The following is a 20,619-nucleotide window of genomic DNA, read 5'->3' as shown; positions in this document are numbered from 1 at the left end:
AGGGTGAACATGGAGCCCCCAGAGGGGCCGGGGGAGGGAGGGTCCTGCCTGCCCTTAGTCCATCTGCACATGACCTTCTCCGGCCTTGACCCTCCACATGCACGTTTTGAGCTTTTACATCGTTCTCTGCACTTAGAGCTGCTGCTGTCCAGAGCCTCATTAGAAAACGACAAGTTCCTAACATCTGGTGAAGAGGAACCTCCACAAGAGAAGCCGAACACGTGGCCTCTCCTCCAAAGGGGTGGAAGAGCAGCCACTGTCCTGGGGCAGGTCGTGGTGCTGGCCCGTGCCATTTTAAAGACACCCGCATTCCAGTGGTTGTGGCTCTGCCTGTGAAAGTACCTCCACCCTCTAAATGCCAGGAGCTCTGGGTGCTGTCTCTGCTCCTGGCCCACGTGAACCACACTGAAATGAAGCCGTCCTCTGAGTAAGGGGGGGCGCGGAGGTGTCCCTCAGTATCCAGGGAGGGGCCTGGCCCTTCTCCCTTCTCTCACATACAATAAGCCGAGACCCTGCAAGATTTCTTCATTCCAGGAGGAACGCGAGAGTCTGTGTCTCCTTGACACGAGCACAGGAGGGGAAAGAACCAGACCGTGACTCGCAGGCTCGAACAGAAACAGGATTTTAACATCAAATTCAAAACTAGCACTAACTACTAACACGAAAGAAATACGGCCCCTTCCCAAGTGGTAAACAGGCGCTGGGGTGGAGCTGCCAGGCCTGTGGGGTGGGGTCGTCCCCTCCCTCTTGGGCTCCAGGGCTCCCAGGAAAAGGCTTAGAATGTTCTTCTCCCCATCAGCATGGGAGGAGCCGGCCTGGGGCCCCGCGTGTTTCCCAGCCGCGTCCCCGCCGCTGAAGAGCAGGCTGCACTCGAGCTGTTGGAAGGACCGGGATCTGCCACTGTTGCTGGGTTCTGCGTCAGGGGTCTGGTGACTGAAGAGAAGACACTGATGATTGGGGGGGTCACACCAGTATCCCAGCCCAACACCTCAGCCCCACTGCATTCTGCTCCAAACCTTGTCCTGAGTGTTCAGTCAACACTACCCCATTGTCCCTGACATGGGAGCTGGCATTTCGCTTCACCCATTTCACAGAAGAGGAAGCTGAGTCCCACAAAGGTCAAGGGAATTGTCCCTCACAGGCCTGGTCAGCAGTGGAGCTGGGATCCCCGTGCCGGCTGTCCATCTCCCTAGGCCCGTGCTTAGCCCGAAGCTTTCCGGAGCCCCTGGCTTCAGTCCCTGCCTGTCTGGACACTCACCGAGCCCTGAGCTGAGAGACGCGCGGTTCTTCTTGGGCAGGAAAAACCGGCGCATCTTGCCGGCCCTCTCCTGTGGGGGCTCCAGGTGGCAGGACAGGCTGTAGCTAAAGGACAGAGGGGACTTTTCAGCTACCGGGAGCCACACCTCAGGTGACCCTCCCAGAGACGGCCAGCAGTTGGAGTCCCAGGGCCCCACGGGTGACCATGCGACAAGCCCCGGGACTGACCCGGAAGCCACGGGCACGGGCTCCCTGGAGCTGGCCATCAGAGAGAGTCCGCCTTGCCCTCACCAACTCCTGCCCCGCCTCACCTCTCATCCTCGCTGAGGGGCTCCATGGCCTCGAACCAGGCCCCAAATCGCTCCTCAGCCTCAATGTGGTAAAGATGGACTGCCTCCTGGAGCAGGAAGATCTGCTCGGTGACTTTGAATTCCTGGGAGAAAGGACATGATGCAGACGGGGCCTGGGTGGGGGACCGTGCTGGGGACTCAGACAGGTGAGAAGAGGGTCAAGGAGCTGGTCTGGGGTCTTGGCCCACATGGGAACCCTCCTTCCCTCCAATTCCGTGCAGGACTTGCTCGTTCTCACAGTTGGCTTGAAATAGCTCCTCCTGCAGGAAGGTGTCCTTGGTGCCAGCCCCTTCCCCCACGCACCAATGGGACGGCTTTCCCAGCTCTGGGTGCCGAACTCTCCCAAGGAAAGCAAGGCCCAAGGCATCGGGCCAGAGAAGGTCTTCCCCGGAGGAGTCTCTGATTGCCACAGCCCCACCCTCCGCACGGGGAGGCCACAGCTGCTCACCTCACTCCTTTTCTCAAAATTGATCTCATTTCCCTGGAAGGCAGAGAGCCAAAGCCCATGAGCAACAGCCCCCTTAGCCCATAGCTAGCCCCCGTCTCCACCCTTTCTCAGGTTGCACTACCAGCAGGGTCGACCAGGGAGCAGGCGCTACCAGAAACGGGAATGGGTCCCGGGCAAGACTCTGAGCTCCAGAGCAAGGAGGCCACGGGGCTATGGCTCAGGGACATTCTAAGACAGCCCTCTCTGACAGACAGACAGACTGAGGCCTCAGGCAGGAAGGGATGCTCAGCCACTCGTGTGCTTCCTGCCTTGGAGGGGCCTGGCTTCACTCCCTGCAGGGGCGGGGCCTGAGGGAGAGGCTGAGTCCAGCTCAGACACACCCTCCAGCAGCTCCGCAGTCAGGCAGCCTGGACTGGCGGCTCACCTGGATCCTATATTCACTCATCACTAAGATGGCCATGACACCCAGCTCCCGGGGTGGCTGTGAGGCCCTCACGAGAGGACTCTGCCAAGGGTTGTGAGCTCAAGCCTCAGTGCAAGTCTCTCCTCCCAAATCTCCGAATCCTGATCCCCAGCTCCACCTCCAGGCTCACTCACCTCCAGGTAATCCTCCATGTTGGTGTCCAGCAGCAGTAGGTAATTGAGGAATGTGCCAAGGAAGGGGATGAGCCCCTGTGCCAGCGGGGTGGAGACGGTGATGAGATCCCGCTCTCAGGAGCCGTCAAAGACCTCTCCTCCACTCCTCACCCCAGCCTCCTGCCCAGCCCAAGCTACCCACCTAGGCGGCCTCCCCCCAATTTCCTCCTCTTCTCTCCTCCAGGAACCCCAAACTCCTCCAGGCACCTCCCAGCAGCCGGCTCTGGCAAAACCCAGGGTACGTGGTCCCCGCCCCTCCCTGTCCCAAATCCGTTGTGCGCCCATCCGTTCCAGGCCTCCTCCTGGTCACTTCCAATGCAGGCATTTCAGGTCTGTGGCACCAGGAGCAGGGCTGGAGGAGAAAGGCTCCCTCTCTGCTGGTAGAGACCTCCGGCTAGGAAGGGGAGTCCCCTCTCCTGCGACTCCTGGGCCCCTCCTCCACAGGCACCCTTACCTTCTGGGCACCTGTGGGGCCCGTCTCCAGGCTGGTCAACATAGAGGTCGCCTCCTGCCAGGGTGTTGACAGGGCCAGTGAGCCGACGCTCCCCTCCAAGTGTCCTCCCAGACCCCTCCCAGATCGGGGACCCTGGACATGTGGCCCCAGTCACCTGGTGCCCCTGCGGCTCCCGCCTCCAGGGTGCTCTGATTCCAGAGCCATCCCAGCTCCAACACTCACTCCTGTGTGACCTTGGGCCCGCCCAGGCCTCCCTGAACCTGTTACCTCGTCTGGAAGGTTTGACGAACTCTGTCTGCCTCCCACAGTCTCCTGAGGCCCAAGCGTCATCTGACCGTCATCACTGCTCTCCGCTCAAGCCTGCCTCTGGAGCCAGGTCCAAGCTCCCCACATTCCTCCCCACCCTTGAGCCTCGGCACCCACTGTGAGGCCTGCACCACGGCTCATCTCCCTCTGGCTCCCAGATGAGGAGACCAAGGCCCACACAGGGGCAGGGACTTGCTCAGGGGGCCCCAGAGGAGAGGCTGCTCCCCCTCCCAGCCACAGGCCCCTGTCTCCTCTGCCTTCACACCACCCTCTGCCCAGCCGCTGACCACAGTGCTGTCCTCGGGACTCTCAGGCTGTGTTCGGGCCCCCAGCTGGGCCGAGCCACGGATGGAGGGAGATGAGGTGTCTCAGGAGGCCTGGTCAAGTGGCTTCTGCCAGCCCCAACGCCCAGGAGTCTCTGATCCCAGGCCGAGGCCAAGGCCTTGCTAAAGCCCTCAGCTCCCTAGGATCCCCTCAGGGAGTTCCCCTGCACAGAATTCTTTCTTCATCCGCTCAGGATGGGGACCCCGAATGCCACGTCTGACTAGCAGGGGAGGGGGCGACCAGGGCACTGCGGGGTGGCATTTCCTTTCTGTTTTACGAGGAAACTTCTGACGTCTGGGCGGGAAGGATCCCTGAAGAAGCCATCAGTTCCCTGGGCACTTGCCCTTGCCCTCCGGGGCACATGTCATCGCCAACAAGGACCTGGGTGAGCATCCCACTGGGACTGTCTGCAGCGCCCACTTTAGGGGCCAGAGTGGGGAGTCACCGAGGGGACACAGATCTGTCCCAGGTCCAGTGTCCGTCCCAAGGCTGGGAAGCCCCTGAGTGCCCCCGGCCCGTGGGATCCGGCAGTGCCCATCCCTCAGGCAGGCAGGGTGCCCTTCTTGCGAGGCACAGTGAAGACAGAAGGAGCAGTGGGGCCCTGGCTTCCTGAGCACAGACTGGGCTGACTTCGGAAGAAAGGAAGCCCGCCCACTCGCTCCAGCCAGTGGCCAGGAGGAAGATGCAGGGCAGCTGATGGAGCAGCATGGAAGCCAGACACCGGCACCTTCTGCCAGGTCCTCAGCCTCCTGGAACAGTCCAGCCCGCACCATTCTATCCCATGCCCCTGGCCTCCTGTCCCAAACTGCCCCCACCTGCCCATGGAGCTAGCACATCCCTCTTCCTGTCCATCTTTTCCTGACCAACTTCACGTGACAGGAGAACCAAAGCTCATCCTGCCGGGTCCCCTCCCCTCTCGCTCCCCCTCCTTCCAGATGTGCAGCCTCCGTCTTACCTTCACCAGCTGCCTCCTGCTCACCCACTGGTCTTTGATGAACCTCTTCAACTTTCGAGAGCTCTTCCTGAGGGGAGAGGAAAGGAGGAAAGAAAACCCGGGGCGGTTGAAGGCGAAATGCCTTTGGCTGAGAACCCGGAAGGTTCAAAGGGCCTGGGGCCTGGACGAGGGTTTTCCCCGGGTTCTTCGGAGCTCTGAGGTCACCGTGGGACTCGGGTGGAGGCTCTCCTGCGGTCACCTGGGGCCTCCATTCCCACTCCGACTGAGCACATTGTTTCTAACAGCGTTGGTTGCCGATGAGGGCTCCGTTGCTGCGAAGTACACCCTTGGAAATCTCCAGTGTGGCTCAATCCAGGATGTGACAAGGGGGGAGCCACTGCCTAGGGTCTCAGAGAGTCTCAGAGACCCGAGCAAGGAGGCCAGTCCCCATCCCTAGGGTCCGCTGCCTCCCAGATGGTCCTAGCTGAATGAGGGGTCCATGGCAGTCGCACGGGGGATGTCTGGTCCGCCCTGGTGGTGCTTGGATGGAGCACGGCCTACCCACCTGGCAACTCGTCCCCATGTCTTTTGCAGACGGCTGATGGAGGGGCTCTGCAGAGCAGACACGATGGCACGCAGGGACGCATAATTTCCAAGGACTCGGCACTCCTGAGGAAGGGAAGGGAATGAGCTGCGACGGCGGGCTGGAGCCCTGCTTCCTCTGGCTTGTGTCCCCTCGTGGGCTTCTGCTGTCCTGGATGAGGCAGATGCCCAGGGAAGCGAGGGAGGGCACACCTGGGAGCTGATGAGTAACGCTCGCGGGCAGGAAGATTTTAGCTCAACCCAGGGCGGGAAGGGAGCTTCCCACCACTGGGACCAGCACTCAAGGTCAGCAGGCCCTTGGCAGCAAGGGGCCTAGGACTTTGCCGAGGCCCAGACCACCGACTTCAAGGCTGAAAGCTGCGAGAGGAGAAGGGGCAGTCCCCCTGACTCCAGGGAGGGGCTCCCTGGGCCCTGCCGCTACTGACCTTGGCCACCTGAATCCACAGCTCGACGACTCTGGCCCTGTCCTGGGCCGTCATGCTGAGGTCCCCAAGGCACGTCGTGATGACGCAGCCGGACACGTGAAGAAACTGGTTGATAGTGGCCCGAACCGTGGGAGCCAGGTACTCCTTGCTCCCATTGGGCCGCTGGCACCACACAAAACCCAGGCAGTGGCGGGGCTCCACCTTCTTGAACAGCTCCTGGGGAGGATGGGGACTGTCACCTGACCCTGCCACACCCGAGCTCAGAGTCTGCAGGCCCCCGCAGCCCCAGGCAGGAGGCACTGGTCAGCTGCAGCTCAGGAACCTGAGGAGGTGGCCTGAAGCTTCTGGGAGTCTCTGGGTTTTGTCTGTGTCCGCTGAGGCCGCCCAGCGCAGGATGACCGAGGACCCAATAGGGGCGGGGAAGAGAAGTCCCATTGGCTCGCAGCCCAGTCTTGCTTCCCCCAAGCACCAGAACACGGCTCACACCTGCCCATCTCAAGGGGCATCTTCCACCCGTTCTCATCACCCCCTGGTCCCACTCCCCTTTCAGCTGCACGTTCCCCCGAGGCAGCAACAACCATGGGCTTTGTTTGCCTGTCTTCCATGTAGGTAAGGACGCACTAGGTGTCTAATAAGTACGGAGGCTGTTGAGGCCTCCTGGGCCGATGGGTGAGTGACCCAGGACTTGGCAGCACTCCAGTGAGCTTCCCTCCCCCACCAGAGGGCTGTTCTCTGCCCCGCTTCCTCTCTGTTCGACCTCATCCATCCGCACAGCCACTCTGCCCAGCAGGTGCCCGCCCTTGGTGTGCTCTCTACTGTCCATGTGGGGACAGCAAGGACTTGGGGGCCAGAAGGTGGCCCAGGTCACCCGGTGGGTGAGTGGGGGAGCTGTGACTTGCACCCACATCGTTGGATTGCGGCTGAGGGAACAGGAGGTCTGGGGCAGCTGATGGCCCACCAAGGCGGGCCCCACCTAGCCCAAGAGCCCCGCTGCTCACCGCATCCATCCGGGTCAGCTGCTCGGCCACCAGCTTCGGAGGGAAGTCCAGCAGCTTAGGCCTCTCCTCTCTCAGCTCGGCGCTCGCTTCTGCGGTGACTTCGGCAGCTGGAGGCAGAGATCGTCCAAAAGTCAATGGCGCATCTTGCTCCAGCTCAGAAGCTGGCACTGGGGCTGAAGCTGATGGCGCTCGCTCCGGCCCTGGAGAGGCCGATGGAGGTGAGGCTGCTGGAGGTGAGGCTGCTGGTGGTGAGGCCGCCTCCAGCTCCGGCGCGGACGGTGGAACTACAGCTGGAGCTGCCTCTGGCCCCGGAGCTGGCCCTTGCTCTGGCTCTAGAGCCGGCAGGAGCTCTGGAACTGGCGCTGCAGCGGGAGAAAGAGAAAGTTTCACCTACGTACCCGACTTTACAAGACAGGAGAGACTCCGCTGTCTTGAAGGGAACCCCAGCCCGTGAACCCCACCGCAGACAGTCTTCCCAGACTGCTGTGCCCTCACCTTCCAGCTCTGCCCTCCTGGGCCCCAGATGTTGCAGCTGGACCTGGGGAAGGTAGGCAGGGCCTCCCAGGTGCGACCCAGGCCAGATGACACGCAGAGAGGCCAGCCGCATCCTGAAAGAGGGAAAGGGCGTGGGCTCCCAGAAATCCTGCATTGGGTCCAGCCAGGTTCCCACCATAGAAGACGCGGTACTGGGCGGAAGCAGTTGGGCCACAGAGCCAGAGGCCTGGCCGTCGCTTCCACACTGTCCTCCCAAGGCACCCTGCTTTGGGTCTGGGCCCTGTGCCTGCCCCTTTCCACCAGGGGGGAGTCCCACCCCGGCGCTGACTCCTGTGTGGCCATCCTGGCAGTGGCAGGCCTGCTCATCCAGCAGGTGGAACACGGGGTTTGTGTGAGTCTCTTCTTCCCACTGCCACTCTTCTCGCAAAGAGGCTGGACACAGTCCAGCCCAGCCCTCCACGCCCTTGTGCAAGTGGACTGAGGACTGAGGCCGATGTGTGAGCGGCTCGCTAACACCCCTTCTCTTCTGGGCCTGCTGGTGGTGGTCAGAAGGGGTGGATATGGAGAAGGGGAAGCGGAGGGAGACGGGACTGTGGTGGGGATGGGTCGCCAGGGAACAGCTCAAGCCAGCCTCCCCTCTGGTTCCCAGGGGCTCTGGGACCCCACCCACAGCTCTCTTTCACTCCTATCCCCTTGCAGTAGAAGCCATCAGACCTCAGCCCTCCCAGAGGAATCAAAAGATGAGTGAGATCAGAGTTGTGCCGGGCCCGCCCCAGCCACAGTCCTCTGTCCTCTTGTTCTCCCCCAGCCCTGTTCTGTGGAGACAGGAGGCCCTCGTCTGGCACTCAAAGAACACTCAGGTCTTTAGTTGGCGCTGGGGTCCATCATGCATGAGAACGTGGGAAGAGGCCTCCAGTCGTAAAGGAGCATAGGAGGGCATCCCCTGGGACAGGCGGGGGACAGGATCTGTGGATGATATGGTGTGTGACTATCTGAGTCTCAGGCTGCTGCGGGGGTCCAGGGGCTGTGTCTGCTTCATTCACTGCGTTGTGCCAAGTGTCTCTAAAGCTCCCGCATGTCACAGGTGCTTAATATACAGTGTTCTCGAATGAACTCCAACCAGAAGCATCCCCGGTAGCTGAGTGGGCCTGGGGCCCCTCTGCGGCCCCGGAGACCCCTCCTTGGCTACTCCAAGGACCCGCCCCACGACCAGCTGCATGGAATCCCACACTCCCTGCCAGAGTGCTTTCCGTGTGCCTTTGCAAACTCAGAAAGGCCCCATCCCAGCGATGGGGGAGCAGACTGCTCTTCATCGGGGAGAGGGAAAGAATAACCAGGAACAACCACGGCACGTCTCTCAGCCCCTTCTGTAGAGCCAGGCCCCAGGGAAGCACCTGCCGTGGCTCATCCCATTCGTGCCCACCAGAACCCGATGAAGTTTATCCTCTCCCACTCCACTTTGCAGAGGAGCAATCGAAGCTCAGAGAGATGGAGGGCCGTTTCCAAGACACACAGCTGGCAGTGGGCAGAGTCACCACTGTGCTGAGGAGGGGCTGGGCACTCACGTAGCAAGTAGGTGGTCCAGGACCCCGTGGGAGGTGAGGACAGCCGCGCAGTCAAACACGATGGTGGTGACGTTGGCCATGTTTCGAGGCGCCAAGGCTGGTCCTATGGACGGCGGCAGCCTCTCCAGCAGGCCTGCCTGGAGGGCCCGCATCCTGCAGGCCTCATTCCGCTGCCCGAGTGACTCTCCGCGCTGGGTGAGATGAGGAAGGACACAGAGTCACCAGCACCAGCGTGAACCTCCAGGAAGTCAAGGTCTGGAGGTCCCCCAGGAACTGTGAGCCCCTCAGGGATGTGTGCAGAGGAGGGACAGGATTGCCCACAGCCAACCGGTTTCCAGGCTTGAAAAGTCCAATTTGAGTTTGGGCGGGGGGAGGATTATACGATGAGTTCCTCAGGACACTTGGCTGGCTTGGCAAGGACAGACCGCCCCGCACCAAAGCGTGCATTAAGAGCACTGACCAGCGAATCCAACACAAACATCCCCATTCTAGAGATGAGAGGACGGAAGCTTCGGGCTGCCAAGTGGCTGCTCAGGGTCCTGTGGGTCGGAACTGAGAACCGCCCTAAGCCAGGGCTGCAGGACTCCCCCGCTCCCCCACCTGAGGCTTCATGTGCTCCTGACATGAAGGGAAATGTCTGGTGGGAACCTCAGCCCTCCCCAGTCGGGAGACAGTGCACGGGCAGACAGACGCTGTGAGGATCTGGCTGACTACAAGAAAGGACGCTGGTTTTTCTTTCTTTTACACGAAAGGGAGGTTTGAGACCCTCGTTACAGAGGTTTCAGATTCAGAAAATGGCAGATTTCAAAGATGCCCCTGGCCGAGTGTGAAGCGCAAACATCAGTGTTTTGTCTACTCCGCCTAGGGTTAGGAAAGAGCGACTTCCCACCCTCCTAGGTAGCTGGTGAGGAGGCGTGGAAGTCCAGATTCCTTTGGGACTGGGCCCTTGGGACACTCCAGTGGGAAAGCCCTGGGCGGGTCCAGGGGAGGGCTCCAGATTTGACTCTGGATTGTGGACACACCCCGGTGATCTCAGGGCCCCGGGTGTCACTCACTCTCCCCTCAGTCCAGCCCCGGGCAAGGTCGGTGGTCTGCTGCACTTGCCCCCTGTCCAGGGAGATGGAGCCGTAGGACCCATGCGCCAGCTCCTGGACCATCTCCTGGGTGGAGCTCTGCAAAGACAGCGTCCGGTGGCCGCGGCGGCAGGTAGCAGGGGCCTGCCTGCACTTGCCCACAGGGGGAAAACTCTCCCGCACACCGAGCACAGACAGAGGGGCATCCGCATAGACCTCCAGACAGGGAGGGAATGAGATGACACCTCACGGGCTTGGGATTCACCTACGGGTAGGGCGGCTTGGCTCCCAGCACTCACCTTCCATCCTGCCAGCCACCACCTGGGATATGAACACGACATACCGCCAGGCTTCCAAGCCCTAACCGTCTGCTCCCGTCCAGGGTAGCTCCACGCTCATCCCTGCCTTCCGTCACTCCATGCCCGCCAACACACACACACAATAAGGGTCAAGGGGTGTGGGGCTGCCCGCATGGGAGGGTGGGATCACACTTGTGGCCTGACCCGGAGTGGCCCGCCCTGGGCTGCCTTGTGTTACCTGAGGGTTCCTTCTTCCGAATGGCCTGAGGTCTTGGAGGTGCGGTCTCAGCCAGTGTCGACAGCGCTGGAGAAGACTGTCATTGTTGGCTCTCTGTGCGCCAGAGCCTCGCAAAGAGGGGATACACGAACACATCCTCCTGTGTCGAGTGTCTCTGGTCAAATGGGCTATGTGTACAAAATGGCTGCCTGGTGACCAGAGTTCTAAGCTCTGTTGGGGTCGGTCGCCAAGGAAGTGAGGTCATGTCTCCAAGGTTCCAGGATGGGGGGCCCTTCCCTCCATCAGACCCACCCAAAGCCCCCTCGGGGCTGTTGACCGCTCACCCTCCTTGCCCGTGTCATCTCCCGAGCTGTACAGAAAGTTCCATCACAGCCCTCCCCACAGCTCCTTGGGATCGGAACCAGCGCCCCAGCTTTGAAGAGAGAGCGCCCAGTTCGGATCTCCTTTTTCCTAGCAGTTCTGTGTCCTGGAAAAGCCACTGTGCCTCTCAGGGCCTCCCCAGTCTCCCAACCTGCACGATGGGATGGCGCTAGAAACACATTCCCAGGGACGTCTTCGGGTGGACATGTGATAACGCCTCCCATATCTGGGAGGTGGTGCCGCCTGGGTCTGGTCCCCGAACTTAGAGGTGGAAGAATTACAAGAAGGGGTGGATGCAGTCGGGAATACCTCTCCAAACAGGCCTGGATTCCAGCCGTGTGATTTGGGAAAAGTCCCTGCCCCTTGGGGGCTCCTTGTCAGGTCTGCACCTTCAAGGGTTGGAAGTTCGAGGAAATTCAGATATTGTCATTCACTAGCATTCAACCTTTCCCAGTCTCCTGTTGGCCTTAGAACCAGACCCAAGCGCCTCATTGTCGGCCTATGTGGTGGGCAGCCTCCACCAAGGCTCCCAGCGCTCCCTCCCTCCTGCTGTGCACATCCTTGTGGAACCACTACATCCTGAGTAACTGGTTTCTGAGCAATAGAATACAGCCCAGCTGATGGAATGTCACATCCAAGTTTTAATTACAAAAACTCTGTCACTTCCCTCTTGCTTGCTTTCCTGAGTTCCCTCCCTTTATCTCCCCCTCTGTTTCCATCTCTTGCGCTCTCTCTCTGTCACATTTCTGGAAATGAGATAGCAAGTGGCGATGATTTCAGTTGCCCTATGTAGAGGCCAAGGGAGGCGAGATCTGAGGGAGCGCCCAGCCAACAGTCACATGGAGACTCAGACTCTCAGTCCCAATGACTCCTGACACCACCCGTGTGAGTGACTTGGGAGCAAATCCTCCCCTAGTCTAGCCTCAGTTGAGACTGAAGGTCCTGCTTCACGGAGACCTGGAGGCAGAGGCTCCCAGCTAAGCCGTGCCCAATGCCTAGACCACGGAAACCGGGAGAAGTTCAATATTCGTACTTCAGAGGTGCAACTTTTGGGAGCAGTGTTGTGAGAGAGAAACCCAAATGAACGCAGACTACCGGGTTCCCCGGTCTGGCCCCATTAACCGCCGCCCCTGCCGCAGCTCCTGTTGCTTCTCAGGCTCCCTCCAGCCGCCTGGGCAGCTTTCTGACCTCCTCTGCTCACGCTCACTTCTGCCCCAGAGTCTCAGCACCAACAGCGCCTTTCCCCCGACTCCCTGTTCCCGGACCTACGCAGGCGTGGCTCAGTCTTGTCCTTCTGGTCACAGCCTAGGTCACTTCAGTGAGGCCTTTCAGAATCTCCCAGGCACAGTCTCTGCCACCACACATCTCACATCTGGAAGCGTCTTCAATTGTTTCCTCCTTCTTGCTCCCATTTGGATAAAGTGAGCCCAGGACGAGGGGCTGTCTGCTTTGGCTGAAGGAGACGTAATTCCTTCTGGTTACCCCGGGCACACGGCTGTCTCCTCCAGGCTGAGTTTTTCCCACCACCAGTCCGTCGGGAAGGCGCACTAGCCTTCCCTCTCTCCCGTGGGGCTGGTGTCCCAGGAACACGGTGAGCCGTCCTCTCTCCCTGTCATGCAGCACCAGCCCCTCACCCCACGGCCAGAGAACTAGCACCCGGTCTGAGACTCCACCACATCCTGAATTCAGTTACTGCTGAGACCCTCCCATCCATTTGGGGATTCCCTGGTACCTCCTGAGGGCGTCTTTCCCTGAGACCCCACTCCCAGCCTGCCCTTGCTTATTCCAGTAACAATGGCCTTTCCTCAGAGCCCCCCCAGTCTGGAGAAGAAATGTGTTGAAAGGTTCTCCGTGTTAATTTTCAGGGCCGGGGGAAATTGGTAGAAGTAATTTGGGTGTTTCTGTGCAATAGTTCCCAGGAAGAAGATTCAGCCCTAAAAAGAAATGAACTTCTGACACATGGTACAACGTGGATGAACCTTGCAAACCTTACGCTCAGTGAAATAAACGCAACCCAGAAAGACACCTATGATACGGTTCCCCTTACATGACGTGCCGAGCACAGGCAAATTCATCGAGATGGAAGGAAGAATAGAAGTTCACAGGGGCTGGAGCTGAGGGTCATGGGGAGGCAGTGTTTAATGGGGACAGAGTTTCTGTTTGAGATGATGAAAAGAAGTCTTGGAAATGAACACGGTGATGGTTGCGCAGTATTGTGAATGCATTTGATGCCACTGAATTGTCCACGGAAAAATGGTTCAAATGGCCAAGTCTAGGTTATGCATACTTTGCCACAATCAAAAGGCACTTAAAAATGCAGCGGGGGGTCAAGATGCAGGTTCTGGGGCCCTCAAGTCAGCATATGGGCCAGGTAGGTGTCCAGGGTCTGAGATCTTGGACCCTGGTGAGGCTCTGGAGTGGTCCTGATTGATGCTAGTTTACAAGTTCAAAGTAACAGGATTGGAGCAATTTCACCGATTGGGGGATAAGAAAGGAAACAACTGCATTCAGTCCCATCCAACGTGGAAGAGACCTTTTTCTTAATGGGAAGCAAATGTCAGTCCTTCAAGGAAGTCACTTCTCAACGTCTCTACCCCTCCCCAACCCCACCCGCTACTCCCAGAAAGACGCCGCAGTGCAGAGCTCGGGTACCGTGGTTGTGGCCTCATCCGTGAGTCATGTTTGGGGTCAGATCCCCTGTTTTCCTTCCCCAGCCATGTGACCCTGGGCATGTCACTCAACATGACTGAACCTCCATTTCTTCAACCGTAAAATGGGGAGAATCATCCTGGTAGGGAAATTATGAAGGTCACAAGACTTTCTCAGAGGAGGTAGCACATGGCAGAGGCATTATGCTGAGAGCCGCGCCCCACAGGTCACACGTTTTCTGATTCTGTTGATACGACCTTCTCAAAACAACAGCATTATAAAGATGGAGAACAGATGAGTGAAGGCCAGGGGCTGGCCGGGCAGATGTGACTATGAAAGAGCAGCACGAGGGAGGGCTTGTGGGGATGGGACAGTTCTGTGTGTGGATTGCAGTGGTGGTGGCGCAAATCTGCATGTGTCATAAAATGGCATAGAACCGCGCGCGCGCGCATACACGCACACGCGCGCACACACACACACACCGCCCAGTGAGCTCATGTCAAACTAGCGACATCAGAAGTCTGCGGTCTGTGGGTTTAACACTGTCAATTCATGTCCTGGTCGTGACACTGTACTAGAGTCCCGCAAGATGTTAACCCCCGGCAGAAGCTGGTGGAAGGGTCCAAGGCACTCTGTACTATTTTTGTTGCAACTTCATGTGCTTTCATATTTATTCAAAGGGAAAAGTTAACAGTGAAAGACACAACAGGACACAGCCTGGCACGTAGTAAGTGGCAAACAACACGGTTCTCGGTGACAATTCTTTGCGATTGTAATTGCACGTTCATTTCCAGTCTCTCTCCATACACAGTGACCTTGGTGAGGGACGGACACACCTCACTAACGTCGTCTGCCCTCTGCCCAGCACAGAGCACGCGCCCACTCAATATTTGTCCACTAAATCCCCCGTGGTCCCTGCGCCAGGTGTTCTTACGTCCACGTTCACGGACCCTCCACGACAACCTTAGGCAGTGTTATTCTTCGTGCTGGGCAGGTGAGGAAACTGAGGCACAGAGAGGGAAAGTAAATTGTTCCAGGTCAACACACTGGACCGACGAGGAGGTGCCATGCCCTGCTCTGGAGGAGAGCAGAGGCTGTCCATGGCAGCTCCAGGGTCCCTCACGGCGGCTCCTCTCTGCGACTGCCAGGTCCTAACTTTGAGGCCAAATAGCTTGACTTCCTAGAGGGAGCTGGAGAGAGAAGTCACCTACCTGTGGCGCTGGGGGGGGTCGGTGGCACCAGTGGGTTCTGTGGGAGGAGCATGGAGGTCACAGCAGCTGAGGAGAAATGGTCTGGAGTGAGACCGGGGACTCCGAGGGGGGGGCACGGAGGCCACCGCGTGCATCTTTCCTATCCAGCCTGAGCCACTGATTGCGGGTCCTCTGGCTTCTTCTCCCGTGGGTGCCCTGGGATGAGGAGATCAGTCGCTCTCCCTAAGGGGCCTGCAGCACACGGTCATCAGAGCCCTGAGGACTCACCGCGGGGAGTGAGGGCTGAGGTCCGATGTGTAACCTGCTGTGAGAAAAGGAGACAGAATTGGCATGCAAGAGGAGCACGAATGTCCAAAATACAGCCCGAGGACCACCAGCCCCACCCACAACTGACACTTCCAGTCTACACGGTTCCACATTAGGATTTAGGAGCAACTATCTCTTATTCCTAAAAGGCTGACAAATCAAAGATCCAGTCCCTGTTTTCATGAGTTTGCAATTTATGTGTGAGATCAATGCGCTAACCTTGCTCGAACATGGGTTTGCAAATTGTGCTCTTCAGGTTCCAGAGGTATTTAGAGGTGCTGGCAGGGAGAGAGAGGAATAGCCAGACTCTTGAATGCCCATTGGCTTCAGAGGGATACTCTCTTTCATCTGACTGGAGAAAGGCTTCTGTGCCTCAGGCAAGGGGACGAATCACAGCCCCAGAGTGCAGAGCTGCAAAGGGAAGAGAAGGATTCACAAAGTGCAGGGCCTTGGGGTCCCTGAGCCCTGAGGGAGGTTGCTCAGCTGGAAGACTAGACACACAGGATGGCTCCTGAGGAACACTGGAGAGTGCACATCCTCCTGGGGCCCATCCTTAGCTTCAGTATGGGGTTACTAAATAGATGCTCCCCAACGACGTAGAGGCTGTCGCTGTCCAGGATGAAGGAGCCCAGCTGAGTGCCCCCACAGGTCTCATGTCTCAGCTTCCGTGACAGCCCCTCTTTTTCCAGCTTAAGGCCCACAGTGTCAGGATGGTGAGTGAGGACAGTATCATCTCCGCCGGCTGTTGCAGTTTTCTCAGGCCTGGAGCTGGAGGGACACAGGCATGGGGAGGTGGGGACTCCAGGCAGGGGCGCTGAAACGCCTCCCTGAGGGAGGGGACAGAGACAGCAGGAAGACTGACGGGCAGCTTGGAACAGCCTTGGTGCTGGGGGAGGGTTGTAAGTGAATAGGACAGCCAAGGTCCCTGAACACAGAGGACGTAGCACCTCCAAATGTTGGTGTCGGTGCTCAACTCTGAAAGGACGTTCATGATACGGCAACGCACACCCTAACAACAAAGCATGCGGCAGCGAGCGGAGGAGGACTCTGGGCACAGGACCAGGTGAAGCAAGGCAACATCAAGTTGCTTAAATTGCAGCTCTGCCACTCACTTTCTGCATGCCTCTGGGTAAGTCTCCCAACCCCTCTGGCTCCTTTTCTTCATCTGTCCAGTGAGGTGAGAGTTCAGACCTCACAGCACTTAGCACTAGTAACTGTTCGATGAAAAGCGGCCATTTTCCTTAGGTATTAATAGGGCCCGCATTCTTGGTGTCAATGGACCTGGCAGGGAGAGAGACTGAGCCTTTTGAAGGCAACACTTAGGGCAAGCAGCCGTCCTGGGATGGAGGCGGCGATTGGGCTGTGTGGGATCTCAGAGCCAGAAACATCTCAGGGCCAGTGGAAAGGGAAGACACGCTGCATCACGGCTGCAGGACAATGGCGAGGACCTTTGGAGCTGGGTCGTTTCATCCTCAGACAAACGGGTTCACGACTGGGAGGTTCACACGAGGGCTGAGGCCACCCAAGTGCTCATGCTGGGGTTCCCACGTGCTGGGGTCCTTCTCACAGTTGGGTGTAAGAAAGGGTGCGAGTCCTTTACCGCTTGTTGTCTACATGTCGGGACCTTTGCTAAGCACTTTTCATTTTCATCCTCACACAAATTCCTCTCCCCAGTGAGAAGCAGAGTCTACTTCCCCATCTCTTGAATCTGGGCTCGGCCACATGACAGGCCTTGGCTAATGGATGTTAGTGAATGTGACGGAAGCAGAGGCTTGGGAAGCACGTGTACACTAGGGCTTGCCATTTCTTGCTGCTCCTGGAACTCGGAGCAGCTCAATGAGCCCAAGGTGCCCACTGGGGGATGAGAGAATGTGCGGGAGACCCGAGGTCCGCCAGCCAGCGGCCGACCGCAGGCACATCAGTGAGCCTCAGCTGAGATCAGCTGAGCCAGCCCCGGCAGGAGAACTTCCCAGCAGCATTCAGAACAAATCACTATCCAGCAGAATGTGGGCTAAATTGGTTCTGCAGAAAAGCAAACTGAGCCCTTCCGATTGACCGATGAGGTGGCCGAGGCACAGAGATGTTTAGCAACTGGTCAGGGACACACAGTCTTGAAGCAGGGAACTAGGATCGGAACACAGGCCTGTCAGACCCCCCAAAAACCATGTGACCACTGTGCTCTACTGCTCAGGAATCCTTCTGGGGGCGCGCAGACATAACTTGGTCTGTAGCACATGTCACATATTTAACATTCTGCTGGAACTAGGCATGTTACACAAATGGTTGAGCTGGTCAGGATGGAGCGGTGAGGAAGTGGAGAGTGTGCATCATGTCTACAGCATGTAGAAAATGTGCAGGGTCTTGACTCACGAAACAAAGAATTCCTGAAGGCGGAATTCAAATTTCAGGACTCCGGTTTATATCCCATGACTCCAGACTCACATGGCAGGATTAAGGGATGGGGAGGCCCAGCCTGGGTCAGGACACAAGCATGAAAAAGACTCATAGACTTGACTTTTTTCTTCTTTTTTTTGAGGAAGATTAACCCTGAGCTAACATGCACTGCCAATCCTCCTTGTGTGCTGAGGAAGATTTGCCCTGAGCTAACATCTGTGCTGATCTTCCTCTATTTTATACGTGGGATGCCTGCCAAAGCGTGGCTTGAGAAGTGGTACATAGGTCCACGCCTGGGAGCTGAGTGGGCCAGTTCACCGGAACCACAGACCGCTGAAGCAGAGTGTGCACACTTAACTGCTACGCCACCGGGCCAGCCCCCATGGACTCAATTTTAAAAATGAATCTTCAGAGCTGGGGTACGACAGGTTCCACGGCATCAATCAAGCCTCTATATCAGGTTCCTGGAAACTCAGGGGCTCTCAGATCCACATTGGGGCCAGATGAGGAGACAGGGCTAGAGTCAAAGTCATGACTAAGATCCAGAAAGATTTTCTGTCTGTTCAAATAGAACCCACAAATGTGGACACGTACAGACATTGCTACATTCATGCATTCATTCCAGCAAGCAGCATAAAGCGAGTGTCAACTAGGTACTCGGCGCCAAGGTGACAAATGCATAAAGACTGAATACAGCAAATGATAGTAAATTCCATGAAAGAAATACTCAGGGTGATATGGGAAGAGAAAACCTGAGGGCCAGGTGTGTATTCAGAAGTGCTACTTCATAGAAGGTGGTCTGGCAAGGTCTTTCAGAGCAGCTGATGGTTGAGCTGAGATTTGAACGGCAGTGAGGTGCCAGGCATAGCTGCTCTGCAGGAAGAGGCAGGATAAAGGCCTGATAGAGGTTAGGACATTAGTAGAACAGACAAGTGTCTGAAGTGGTTAACGACAGAAAGAAACCGAGAGAAAAGATGAAATGAGACAGCTATGAGGAACAAAGATTGGGAATGTGGAGGTCCTCACACACAGGAGAGACAAGACTGAAATTCTTTTGCTAAACGTTGTTTTCTTTCCTCCTCTTCTTCTTCTCCCCAGTGCCTCCCAGTACATAGCTGTCTATTCTAGTTGCAGATCCTTCTAGTTGCACTATGTGAGACACGGCCTCAGCGTGGCCTGATGAGTGGTGCCAGGTCCGCACCCAGGATCCAAACGGGTGAAACCCTGGGCCACTAAAGCAAACCACATAAACTCAGCCACTTGGCCACGGGGCCGGCCCCCTAGACTGAAACTCTAGCCCAACGCTCAGCAGCCCTGCTATCTCTTCCCTCCAGGGCAAGGGCACCTGCTGAAACGACAAGTGTTAAGCAACCCCAAAAGGACTACGAAGGACAGAGGCATCTCATGAGGAAACAGTGCACAGCTACTGAGCCTCTCCCCACTCTTCTCAGGACAAGAGCATGTTGATCAATCTTTTAGAAGCATTATCTATTGTTTCAACGTGGGAACCCCCGCAGGAGCACTTGGGTGGCCTCAGCCCTCGTGTGAACCTCCCAGTCGTGAACCCGTTTGTCTGAGGATGAAACGACCCAGCTCCAAAGGTCCTCGCCATTGTCCTGCAGCCGTGATGCAGCGTGTCTTCCCTTTCCACTGGCCCTGAGATGTTTCTGGCTCTGAGATCCCACACAGCCCAATCGCCGCCTCCATCCCAGGACGGCTGCTTGCCCTAAGTGTTGCCTTCAAAAGGCTCAGTCTCTCTCCCTGCCAGGTCCATTGACACCAAGAATGCGGGCCCTATTAATACCTAAGGAAAATGGCCGCTTTTCATCGAACAGTTACTAGTGCTAAGTGCTGTGAGGTCTGAACTCTCACCTCACTGGACAGATGAAGAAAAGGAGCCAGAGGGGTTGGGAGACTTACCCAGAGGCATGCAGAAAGTGAGTGGCAGAGCTGCAATTTAAGCAACTTGATGTTGCCTTGCTTCACCTGGTCCTGTGCCCAGAGTCCTCCTCCGCTCGCTGCCGCATGCTTTGTTGTTAGGGTGTGCGTTGCCGTATCATGAACGTCCTTTCAGAGTTGAGCACCGACACCAACAATTGGAGGTGCTACGTCCTCTGTGTTCAGGGACCTTGGCTGTCCTATTCACTTACAACCCTCCCCCAGCACCAAGGCTGTTCCAAGCTGCCCGTCAGTCTTCCTGCTGTCTCTGTCCCCTCCCTCAGGGAGGCGTTTCAGCGCCCCTGCCTGGAGTCCCCACCTCCCCATGCCTGTGTCCCTCCAGCTCCAGGCCTGAGAAAACTGCAACAGCCGGCGGAGATGATACTGTCCTCACTCACCATCCTGACACTGTGGGCCTTAAGCTGGAAAAAGAGGGGCTGTCACGGAAGCTGAGACATGAGACCTGTGGGGGCACTCAGCTGGGCTCCTTCATCCTGGACAGCGACAGCCTCTACGTCGTTGGGGAGCATCTATTTAGTAACCCCATACTGAAGCTAAGGATGGGCCCCAGGAGGATGTGCACTCTCCAGTGTTCCTCAGGAGCCATCCTGTGTGTCTAGTCTTCCAGCTGAGCAACCTCCCTCAAGGCTCAGGGACCCCAAGGCCCTGCACTTTGTGAATCCTTCTCTTCCCTTTGCAGCTCTGCACTCTGGGGCTGTGATTCGTCCCCTTGCCTGAGGCACAGAAGCCTTTCTCCAGTCAGATGAAAGAGAGTATCCCTCTGAAGCCAATGGGCATTCAAGAGTCTGGCTATTCCTCTCTCTCCCTGCCAGCACCTCTAAATACCTCTGGAACCTGAAGAGCACAATTTGCAAACCCATGTTCGAGCAAGGTTAGCGCATTGATCTCACACATAAATTGTAAACTCATGAAAACAGGGACTGGATCTTTGATTTGTCAGCCTTTTAGGAATAAGAGATAGTTGCTCCTAAATCCTAATGTGGAACCGTGTAGACTGGAAGTGTCAGTTGTGGGTGGGGCTGGTGGTCCTCGGGCTGTATTTTGGACATTCGTGCCCCTCTTGCATGCCAATTCTGTCTCCTTTTCTCACAGCAGGTTACACATCGGACCTCAGCCCTCACTCCCCGCGGTGAGTCCTCAGGGCTCTGATGACCGTGTGCTGCAGGCCCCTTAGGGAGAGCGACTGATCTCCTCATCCCAGGGCACCCACGGGAGAAGAAGCCAGAGGACCCGCAATCAGTGGCTCAGGCTGGATAGGAAAGATGCACGCGGTGGCCTCCATGCCCCCCCCTCGGAGTCCCCGGTCTCACTCCAGACCATTTCTCCTCAGCTGCT

At 57.5% G+C, this 20,619-nt stretch overlaps 2 protein-coding genes across 2 annotated transcripts in view; one reads left to right on the top strand and one right to left on the bottom strand.

The window, feature by feature from the left end:
- The window catches only part of LOC138922324 (ral guanine nucleotide dissociation stimulator-like), a 378,765-nt gene that overhangs the window by 92,804 nt on the left and 265,342 nt on the right, over positions 1 to 20,619 (top strand). The window lies entirely within an intron of this gene.
- LOC138922321 (ral guanine nucleotide dissociation stimulator-like) lies at positions 609 to 10,604 on the bottom strand. The gene is made up of 14 exons (XM_070259067.1): positions 10,406 to 10,604; positions 9,851 to 9,967; positions 8,796 to 8,986; positions 7,231 to 7,343; positions 6,736 to 7,097; positions 5,738 to 5,953; positions 5,275 to 5,378; positions 4,731 to 4,797; positions 3,146 to 3,199; positions 2,653 to 2,727; positions 2,056 to 2,088; positions 1,569 to 1,690; positions 1,259 to 1,362; positions 609 to 933 (listed from the first exon to the last, which is right to left on the bottom strand). The coding sequence occupies exons 1-14, from the start codon at positions 10,538 to 10,540 to the stop codon at positions 776 to 778; spliced, it is 1,851 nt and encodes a 616-aa protein (XP_070115168.1). The 5' UTR covers positions 10,541 to 10,604; the 3' UTR covers positions 609 to 775.

The sequence above is a fragment of the Equus caballus genome, unplaced genomic scaffold (genome assembly GCF_041296265.1).
Source record: "Equus caballus isolate H_3958 breed thoroughbred unplaced genomic scaffold, TB-T2T haplotype2-0000768, whole genome shotgun sequence".
In the NCBI taxonomy this organism is placed as follows: domain Eukaryota; kingdom Metazoa; phylum Chordata; class Mammalia; order Perissodactyla; family Equidae; genus Equus; species Equus caballus.
The sequence above is the reverse complement of the archived record's forward strand: the minus strand, read 5'-3'. Positions and strand labels throughout refer to the sequence as shown.